The sequence below is a fragment of the Abrus precatorius genome, unplaced genomic scaffold, assembly GCF_003935025.1.
Source record: "Abrus precatorius isolate BTA unplaced genomic scaffold, Abrus_2018 Scaffold3, whole genome shotgun sequence".
Taxonomy (NCBI): Eukaryota; Viridiplantae; Streptophyta; class Magnoliopsida; order Fabales; family Fabaceae; genus Abrus; species Abrus precatorius.
In genome coordinates, this window is record NW_020874373.1 from 20,444,593 (window position 1) to 20,455,557 (window position 10,965).

Sequence of the window (10,965 nt, forward strand, 5' to 3'; positions counted from 1 at the left end):
AAGCACGGTCTTTTCAAACTTGATTTAAGGGGCTTAGGTGGCTGTTAATTTAAGGAGTGGGGAACACGTTTCACATGCAGGGAAGGTGTACATTTAATGAAAGATCTATGAAATTTTGTCAAGATTTTGGGCTTTTAAATCATGCTTCAGCTTCCTAATGTGGATATGTATCACGGCTGGAGCAACATTTAGCAATTTGAGGAAATGGGTGAGTGGGGTACATGTGTGAATTAAAAATAAGCACACCTTGATCACGCCATGCAGAAACCGAATGAGAATTGAGGTCCCTTGGTTACGTTATGCACTCACACATGGATGGAAATACATTTTGAGGTTAGTTCCATGACGTGGGTTAATAACTTAAGAGCTTTAAAATCATGACTGCTCAAATCAATTGGGATCCTTCCAAAGCAACAACTTATCCTCTACTCATAATAATCTATAATCACTTACCATACTATAGGCTCTATGAAAGGATGAAATCAGATTGCACACTAAATTAGACGCATCCATGCAAGATCATTATCGAATTTTGGAGTTCGTAAAATGAAATATTGTATAAGAAATCTCATGTGGTGCTAACATAATGGATTTTGACATATGTGGTTTCAACCACGCTTAAGGCTAAGATGATCGCCGAGAGGGAGTAACCAACATAAGGAAAAAGAAATCAAAATAAATAAAATAAAACATCTATGTGTATACGTGAAAGGAGTAAAATCTTGGGATGTTACAACACAGAAGGCAATACTTAGCAAAATAGGCATTAAAACGTGTGCTTTGCTAGTTCTGTCAAAACTCCTCTCCGCCAAACTACCATTATCATCCTTGAAGGAACCAACGTGTGTCTTATGCCCTTAAACCAGTGACTAGCATGATGCTATGAGTAAGGAATTCAATGCCTTAATTCAACAAGGTACATGGGACCTTGTACCTTAGCCTTCAAGTGTAAATCTTATAGGTTGTATATGGTTATACAGGGTCAAGCGAGAAGCTGATAGTGACATTTTTGGCCATTCTATCAAAATAAACTATCCAATCGAAGCATGCCTTGGGTCTTTCTTGGATTTTCTTCTCAACACCAATCTTATCAATGTTATCATCCACCCACTCAAAGGTTGTATCTCTCTAAACATGTTACTTTTCATGAATTAATATTTCCTTTTCATTTGCATCTTTATACCTCTAGTTAAATCCCTCTACTTAGCACTACAATATAATTGGCCACTTCGTCAACTTGGCATGAACAATGCCTTCTTGCATGGTTCTTTCAGCGAAGAGGTCTACATGCAACAACTTCTAAGCTTCATTCATCACCATGTTTGTCATCTAAGAAAGTTTATGTATGGCCTCAAGCAAACACCACGAGCTTGGTTCTAGACCTTATGTAAGTTCTATGTGACTATGGGTTTGTTAGCTCACAATGACTCCTATGTGCTCATTCTCAAATTTGGAAGCCTAGTTCTATTCGCACTTGTGTATGTCAATATTATTATTACAGGCTCCTCTAGCAAAATTGTTGAGTGCATTGTAGCACTCTCTCACACTTTCTCTATCAAAGATTTAGGGACTTTGACATATTTTCTTGGTGTTGAGATAATTTCTACTGCTATAGGTTTAGTTCTCAGTCAAAATAAATACATTGTTAACATCCTTGAGAGAACCAAGATGAATAAAGTTAAGTTTGTCCTCACCTCACTATCAACCAGCTTTCCTTGTGCAAGGATGATGGTTCTCCGAGCACTGACATCACCTTCTACAAGAGTACAATTGGCAACCTCTAGTACTTATCCATTACAAGGCTTGATATTGCCTTCTTTGTGAACAAGTTGGCTTAATTCTTACAGCACCCCATTGCCACACACCTAAGGTTTGTAGGAGAACATTGTTTCATTCCTTTTATGGAACTTCGGAAATATAGTGACATCCTTAATTTTGATTGTTAATGGATAAATTTACGAATAACAAGTAAAGTGATTCACAAACATAAGATAATATTATAAGATAATATTTGTTATCATTTATAGAAGTAACAGGAGAGGATCCCCAAACATAAGAAAAAATAAGTTCAAGAAAAGTTAAAGTTTTAATAGAGGATACAAATAAAGGGAGTTTATAACTTTTATTGATATGACAAGAATTACAATAAAATTTGTATTGTCTGAAGTCCTAAATTTGTCATAACTAGACAGCATTTGAGAGAGCACTTTTGATGAGGGATGTCCAAAACGAGCATACAAAGAGGAACGGAAGAGCAGGTGGAAGACAAGGAAGTGGGTGAAGGTGATGGAGTTGGACAGTGAGTGTAGAGATCACCGTTAACTAGATTGCACATCAACATTACCCCTGTCGCCTGATCCTTAACACACACAAAAAAATTGGGGTGAAATACAAGCTATGTTCGGTTGGCTTTGCAAAATTTGGAAACAGAGATTAAATTGCATTTGGCACATGGGGCACAAAGTACATCATGAAGGTTGAAAAAAACCGAAGAGGTAGAGAGGGTAGTAAAGCCAACTTGTGAAATTTTCAAACCTATACCATCACCTATTTGTATTTCTTCTAGACTATCATATTTAGAGTGAATGTGCATGTTGTTGAGATTGGTGGTCCCATGATGGTTTACACCAGTGTCAAACACCCAACTAGGTGCATAGATTGAGGAGCAGAACCATAATTTCCCCTTGGTGAGTTACTGCGTTGCAGACATTGAGGGAAATATTTGCGAATATGGCCAGGCAACGAACAAAGTTGGCACTCTGGTGGAGGCTGATTGCCACGGGAATTGAAGTCACAATATTTGTGGGATTAATAGCTACGGTATGCATTGTTCTGTAGTTAATTAGGGAAGTAGTTACCCCTTCTAGAAGATGGTTTTGGGAGAAGACCATCTTATTTAGAGTTGCGGTGGTTTGTGGAGGAGGGATGTTGGGAAAAAAATTGTTGTAAGGACTTGTGTGTTAATCCTGAGCAACTTCACAGTGAATATAATCATCGTGAGCAAGTAGGTGGGCGTGGCTATGAAGTTCCTCAAAAGTGAATGGGTGTTCACATGTACGAATAAAGGCAGCAATATCATGATATTCAGTACCGAGTTCAATTAGCATATAGAAAAGAATATCATCATTAGAAAGTGATTTGTCAATGACAAGAAGTTCATTAACAAGGCTTTTAATGGAAAACAAATAGTCAGTTATAGAATTTTCTTCCTTTGTGCACCGTTGAAGTTGGTTCTTGATAGACATAACGTGAGAACGAGATATATTTGCAAATTGAGATTCAATTACAACCCGTAGAGATCTAACAGTATCATATGTGGTAAAGGAAAGGTGAGATCTATCATGGACGTGAGAAGGAGATTCATGATCAATTGATCAACAATGAACCAAATAGTATATTCAGGGTTGAGGATTGATGAACCATCGGTAACAACGGTTGAGGTGCTAAATGGTGTGGTTCCATCAATGTGGCCCATGACCTGGATACTAAATAGAAGATTGGTAACCTGCCATTTCCGAGCACAGAAGAGTTATAAGTGACCATAGTTGCTAAGAGATAGGATCGATATGCTGTGAAGTTAGGGTAAATTTGATACCATGTAGAATTGAATAATAATGGCACATTTTCTATTGCTTTGGATGTGTATATATATATATATATATACATAGTAGATTACAAGATTTGGGCGTAACAACTTCAGCATGATTCTATCTCTAGTTGGAAACAACTGCAATTCAAAATAATAGCAACAAATAAGTGAAGTTGATAGCAAATAGATAATCATAAAATTCTAGATCATAGGAGATTAGTTAGCTGGTCTAACAAAAATGGTGGATGTATAGGCTTGGAAATCAACATCAAATCGGTGGAGTGGAAAAAATAGAAAATTAGTGGTGGGTGTGAAGTATGAATCAAATGGAAGGGTTTAGAAGAATTTAACACGTACGTATGGGAATGCAGAGTTTGGGATAACGGTGAGGAAGAGAGTGATGGTTGTGGTTGATGGCACTTCACATTCCAAGCATGCAATGATGTGGGCACTAACGGATGTTTTCTCCTCACAACCTTGTTACTCCATTTTTTTCTTTTTCTTTTTAGCTCCTCGTCCTGTGGTTCATCAACATCTCCATGATTTAATCCATACGAACTCCAAACCAAAACATGGAACATTCCTGCAGGTTCTCCAATTGAGTTTTGGAGTCGTAAGTAAAGACAATGAGTTAAGGAAGGAATGTGTTGTGTTTGGATTCCCATTTATTGTCCATCCTTGATGACATTTGGATTTTGTAGAGGAACCGGAGAAAGTGAAAGGAAAGAGCAGCTGGTCGAGGTCTTACGTCCGAGAGGCCAAAGCCATCGTGACACCACCACCAACTAACATGGAGCAGTACCCAAATCGCTACGTGTTCGGGGTGGACATGCTAGGAATCAAGGTCAGGAGATCAAGGTGCAAGTCGAGGACATGCTAAGTTGTTGATTTCATATACAGAAAAATAAATTGTAAAAAATAGCATCACTTTCAAGCCTCAAACTAAATACCAATTATATTTATTTAAGGGGTTGTATGAGAAAGAAAGTTTTGGAAGAGAGAAGATGCATTAAATTTATATTTTAAAAAAATGTATTTAAAATTAATATATTAATAATCTATTTATCATTATAAATAATATATAATTCTTTATTAAAAAATATGCTCTTCCCTCCCTTCTCTTCCAAAATTCTCCTCCCAACCATACCCTAAGGAATTGTGACCTGCTGAAAATATTAAATGCAAGTTAAATTGCAAAAGGTCCTACTCCCTTCAAACAAATTGGTCTACCAAAGTCCCAAATTAGACGTAGATATAGGGAGACTTCAGTAAAACTGCATGATAATAGATAAATAAAAATCAATTGCAATTTACAAAAGATTTAAAAATTAGACAACTTTTATAAAAAGGAATGCCAATTACACGAGATGTCACTCAACAAAGAAGAATATTGAAAATAAATCGTTAAATTAGTCGCATTTCTATTTCCATAAATAAAAGTAAAGCAAAATCTTATAATCCTCGGGTTCAACCTAACGATATATCAGTAGAAAACAATAATTCCATCCCATGAGAACATGGATTCAACAAGACGAGAGATTTATTTACTCCTGATTTTAACATTCAAACTCCAGTTAACCTTGCCCTGTGGCAAGGGGATGGACCTTGGTAAACGCAGTGGCACCTCATATTCTCCCACTGTTGATAAAGCTATTGGAAGATGCAGGTTTTCGGGTGTAATGTTCACACATAGTTGTCTTGCCACCTAAAATTAGAACATATAAAAGTCAGTACCAGAAAAAGAATGGGGAAAAGAAGAAAAGGGTATCCATTCTCCAAGGAAGAAAAGGGTATAGGTTTGGTAAACTTTTTATTATTGATCTAGAGGTAAACCTTTTTACTCATTAACTTTAAAGTAACCCAAGAAAATAATAAGACGAAATGAATCCTAATTTTCTTTAAAAGAAACCAATCTTAAAATTAAATATGATTTGCAACAGAAACACTACCACCTCAAACAAACTTCGATTCTTTCAATTTGAGAATAAGGTGATAGAAACCGGATCACAATATGAATGAAAATTGTTATTGAAGAAAACTAATTCTGATTGCCTGAATATTTGAGAGGTTCACCCCTCTCCCAAAGTCCCTATTACACTTGCGACTTCTCCACCTACCTCTCTGGTTTCCCTCCCTTATTTATATATTAATTAATAACAGATTTTATAATTTTCTTACAGATTTCCCTCTCCCCATTCATAACAGATTCTATAATTCTGTTACAGCATATTAAGACCCTTAAGGTCTGTTACCCTAATCCTATTCTTGTTACATAGACTTTAGTTATTGGAGGACGTCTATCAATCTGCCTCCTAAATTTTCTTTGTCAAGGTGAATAATTATGGAGCTGCAAAAAGCAAAGTTCTATGGGGTTTCATCAATTCAAAATTAAGCCGCAAATAAAGCTCCCAGGCTCCCTTGGGAATTTCACTGCTGCACCTGATTGCAGATCATGAGCTGTAATATGGAAAACACTTTTCTGCTTGATAACATGTGCTGCTGCTGCTTTTGGTTGCTTACAGTTTTGTGTCAGCACCTTTACATCTCTGATCTCTGCGTCTCCCAGTCAGTGTACAGAGTTCCTTTTGGCAGGGTGGTGGGCCGACCAAACTATTCTAGACCTTCATGGTTGTCATAGACGTATCCACTACCAATACAAATCGAGGTGTGATGGCTGGGATGAGCTGACTAATTCTTTCATAACCCAAAATTTTCTAACTTCTTTATAGTTATCCACCCCATATTTTCACAACCCAAAAGATGCCCTATTTGTTTCCTTTCTTCCTTATAGGATGCTCTTCTTTCTCAAAAATGAATGTATTCTCAAACCAAGATGAATCAAATAATTCTTTGTTTGTTTCAGCCTCTTTCTCCATTTCTTTGAACTTTCCCAGTTCTCGTTCTTAACTCAAAATGTGAACTTGTTTGCTATGGATTTCCTCCCCCCTGTTTCTAGTTCCAAGTTTTCAAGCAACCACGATTCTTGGACAATAGTATTTTTTTTCAGTGTTTTTTTCTATTCCATTGATTAAAATGTATTGGAATAACACCTATCGTGCAAAAGATAACAGAAAATAGATTGAGGTGATTTGGATATATACAAAACAGGCCACTAGAAGCACTAGTGAAGAGAATGGATGAAATGACTTCCAGTTTGGTGAAAAGAAGTAGAGGAAAATCCAGAAAAACTTTATAAAAGATTATTTAAACAGACTTGTTAATAAATAATATCTCAGAATTTGATTTTTAACCAAGCTCAATGGCATCATGATTCATGTAACTGACCTCACATAGTGAGATAAGACTTAATTGTTGTCATTGTTTATTTTGTTTCTGGCCTCCAAGTTGTTGGTTCTTTGCTCTCAAAACTTTCATTCTCTGTTCTGTTTTATTTGAATTCAAGAACCTTCAACTTTAACCTAGACTAGCAAATCTAGGTCATATTGAAGATGAAATTCTTTGAGCAAAGCCTTCATGAAATCCCACACATACCACCAAACAAAAGCACGTCCTCTCTCAGCCTTTCCCACTTTTTGAATCTTTTCTTCCTCAAGTATTGCAGTGACCATAAGATGTTGCTCCACATTAATCAGCCATCAATAGGTTTCTTTTCCTTCAAATTTTAATATCATCTTCAAGAACTCAGTACTCACAGCTCTAAGATCATAGATCTGATACCAGTTGATAGAAACTGGTATAGATATTACGAAGAGTGGGTAAGAACTCTCCAAGACCATAGCATTGAGGGTCTGCACAGCAAGGCCAAAAGGCCCTAATTTTCTCTCACAAATGACAAGAACCCCTCTCTCAACCTCTCTTATTTATTAGCAAACTGCAACAATTCATTTTTGTCTCAACCCAACAAACTAACAATTATCAACTAGCAAACTCTCTAAACACTAACTAATTATACGTCAAACTAACTATGGGGGTTACCTATCATAAGGATGTTAGAGAGAGTGCACCAGAAAGAATCATCTGTCCATAGCAATTTAACAATTGGGTGGAAACACCAAGCAAGGATTATGTTTATAGAAATTCTTTATTACCAACACTGTCATATCACAAGGAGGTCTTTTTTCTACTTTTCCCTTAAACACTCCCCTTTCTTATTTACATAATCCAATCCTCTTTGTTTTGATAACAGAAAATCAAATGGTGGTCTCCTTGGTTTTACTAATATATCAAATGAGAGTAGTGTAGACAGGCATGCTATAGCAACTGCAGTTGATCCTAGACATAAGGTACACATGTAAACTAAGTTAATTGTGAAAGCTAAAATAAGGAAAAGAGAACAGTGACTATGTAATCTCAAACTGATATTGGTTTGATAATATAAAAGACAAAGTATTAACCTCTATTTATACTAATATTAGATTTGTAATTATAATTACATAAGAGGAAAAATTATGACATATGAAAACCATTCTTAAAAGATCATACAAGATACTGTAAAATATTTCAAGCTACAAAAATAATATTATATAACAACATCCAGATTTAATACGAATCATTCTCTATTCAATGTTCTGAATAATAATGAAAAGAAAGGTACAAACATTTAGACTACAAAGAACAAACATTACCTCAGCCACAAGGACATCTCTTGTAACAGGTGAGCGTAACTCCAAGGGGTCATCTTTTGATGCACGTAACTTTGCTTTCTGAACATCAATTAACCTCCTCAAGACCTATTAGATTATCACATCCAGCCCCATATTAAGATAATCTATATCAAGTTGTGAATTTTACATGAAATACTATCAAATTATCAACTATATATTTCAATCTCAGAACTTTAACAGCTAGAATATTTTGGAGTATCATCACAACACATACTTTAAATTGAAGTTTTAATCAGTAATACATAAAAAAAAATGTCAGAACAGTTCATCTGTCTTTTAGCAATGCCAAATTTCCAAAGGAGTGATAATAAATATAAAGCAATGATCTAACTAGAAAAAGAAAATAATTTCCCCCAAAAGGATTGCAGAAATAGTATAAAACAGCAATAAAAAGCTTTGAAGAGTAAACTACAAACCAGCTTAGCTTTATCAAGACGTATTGCTGCTTTTTCATACTCTTTCATCATATCTTCCTTTGACTCTTTAACCAAAGTGACATCTTCTTGTTTTTTCTCTTCAATTGGCTGATAGATCTGAACGATTTAAAACAAAACACTGGCAAATGGTGAATAAAGAGAAGGTTATGGAGACTGGCTATGGGAGTATTCAAATGTTTATGTGCCAAGTACACAAGCATAGAAAGTTGAAGTGTGCAAAGCACTAATAGTCAAATAAATACAGAAAGAAATGGAAAGGAAGCAGTTGTTCAAAGGATCAGAAATCTAATGGCATTATCATCTCAGGAATTTAAAAGGTTATTCCAGAAGATAGTAAAATGCAGAGAATTGCAAGTAGTGATAAATTTACATAAGGATGAATGGCATTGACCAAGCAATAGCAACAATAAATTGGCAAAACAGAAATTAATGGAGGGAAAAAAAAACCTTGCGCTGCTCTTTGAGGAGATAAGCAAACTTATCAATGTTAGGGACAGCAAGGAGCTTGGGCATTAGGTGGTTGCGAAAATATCCAGGGGCAACTTTGACAGTGTCACCTGCCTTTCCCAGCTTATCTATGTCCTAAAAATTGGAAATTAGAAATAGCATAAAACAGAAATAAATGCAATCCCAGAAACTGAACATCAAAACTCAAGATTGATATTTACAGTCGTAAGGATGACTTGCAGCTTCCTGTTGTATCGAAGTCCTTGGGAAGCATACAAGACTGGGTTTACCACAACATTATCATAACTGGCATCTCTAAATCTAATGATTTGTCTAACACCATGTCTGCCAAATTGAAGATAGCCCATTCAGATTTGGATTTGGATTCACAGTCACCTCTTTTCGCACTGTCAAAACCCAAGACAAATTACTATCAATATCAAACTAACAAATTTCAATTCTTAAAAAATAAGCACTTCATTTGGTCTTCTTAAAATTAAGAATAGCAATGGCCTCAGGGTAAACTGTTGCAGACCAATCAAACAAAAAAATCTTGAATCCTTGTCAGTGTTGATTTCTGGTTCAGTTCTTAAAACAGGGATGGTAACCTTACACATTAAGAACGTGGATGTAAGCAGGCAAGTGTCAAAACCCCGCAATTAAAATCTTCATCAATATAATAGTAAGTTTAAAAAAATTATAATGTTTTCGTTAAATTGCTTTAGATGCAATACCTACAGCATCACAAATTCAACCGTCAACATGTATCACACAACAGTTTATTTCTGGAAAGTTCAAGCATTTCATCAAACAGGTGGCAGGCAAATATGCACGTTCATAAAACCCTCAAAGTCCACACAACCCGCCTAACACAAAGCATCACCAACATTAAATATGATTACCCACTCAACTCAAACATATATTGGAAACAAAAATACAAAAAACAAAAAAATTCTGAAAAGAGAGAACAACTGTTAAGAACGAGTCTAATTCCTCCTTGCCCCGTGAAATGTGAGTTTAATTATACAAGAGGTGGGTGGTGATAATAGCATTCACGGGGTCATGGCATCTACAAAACAATTAATATTACGACATTGATTCACTGTTGGGTCTCGATAGCAAATAACCAAGATGAACAATAATCCAACTAAATGTCAAATTTTCGATAGCTTCAGATCAAGGGCTTACCGTAATCAAAGAACAGGACTAGGGTATGGAGGGTTCAAAACCTGAAACTTGCTTCAGCAGGCTGCAAAAGCAATCAAAACGCAGAGTTTTGGAGCTGAGAATGAAAGGGTTCAAGTTGGGCCTGGGTGTATCTATGGTTTCGAAAAATTTGATTGAATGGATGTTCAAAATGTTTGTTGTCCAAAAAAAAAAATGGCATCGATGTTATAATACAGTATGTAAATAGTTTGAATTTGAAAGTATTTTTACTTTGAAATGGACATAATAATGAGAATAATATCATTGGTTTCATGTGTTTTGGAAGAGAATTGAATTTATTACAAATTTTACAATTTACTAGATTCTAAAAGTGGAATCATGTGAGCAGTATAAAGAAATTAAGTTAAGTATTACTGTGTAAAAATTATTTATATGCATATTTTTGTTAAAAATTAGACACTTAAAGAAAGAAAACCTGTGATTTCATGATTTTTGGATTTGTATTGAATTAGTTATGATTTTTACAAATTAATGCATGAAATCTGGAAAAATCTGAAAATAGCCATGTCCATAAAATGAATGATTATCTTGTTTTAAGGGATGAATGATTATTATAGGTTTGTATCCAATGGGCAGATTAATGGCTAGAATTTATTTTGTGATTATGAAACAATTCATAGGGACAATGGTTGAAAATGCC

General features: G+C 35.3%; 1 protein-coding gene across 2 annotated transcripts; it reads right to left on the minus strand.

Annotated features, from left to right (window-relative positions):
• Positions 1–4,912: 4,912 nt before the first annotated feature.
• On the minus strand, positions 4,913–10,452 carry LOC113863374 (50S ribosomal protein L9). Of its 2 annotated transcripts, XM_027496931.1 has the most exons (7): positions 10,287–10,452; positions 9,712–9,832; positions 9,320–9,505; positions 9,099–9,233; positions 8,631–8,747; positions 8,176–8,280; positions 5,007–5,294 (listed from the first exon to the last, which is right to left on the minus strand). In XM_027496931.1, the coding sequence occupies exons 3-7, from the start codon at positions 9,464–9,466 to the stop codon at positions 5,130–5,132; spliced, it is 669 nt and encodes a 222-aa protein (XP_027352732.1). In that variant the 5' UTR covers positions 9,467–9,505; positions 9,712–9,832; positions 10,287–10,452; the 3' UTR covers positions 5,007–5,129. The 2 variants fall into 2 exon arrangements, with proteins under 2 accessions (XP_027352731.1, XP_027352732.1); XM_027496930.1 differs by lacking the exon at positions 9,712–9,832 and having other exon boundaries at positions 4,913–5,294.
• Between the last annotated feature and the right edge of the window lie 513 nt (positions 10,453–10,965).

Excerpts from the sequence above, each read along its gene's own strand:
- LOC113863374 (XM_027496930.1), bottom strand. The coding sequence starts at position 9,466 with ATGGGCTATCTTCAATTTGGCAGACATGGTGTTAGACAAATCATTAGA. Across the intron at positions 9,234-9,319 it reads TGCAAGTCATCCTTACGACT|GACATAGATAAGCTGGGAAA; the intron begins GTAAATATCAAT and ends TCCAATTTTTAG. Across the intron at positions 8,281-8,630 it reads GTCTTGATAAAGCTAAGCTG|GTCTTGAGGAGGTTAATTGA; the intron begins GTTTGTAGTTTA and ends ATAATCTAATAG.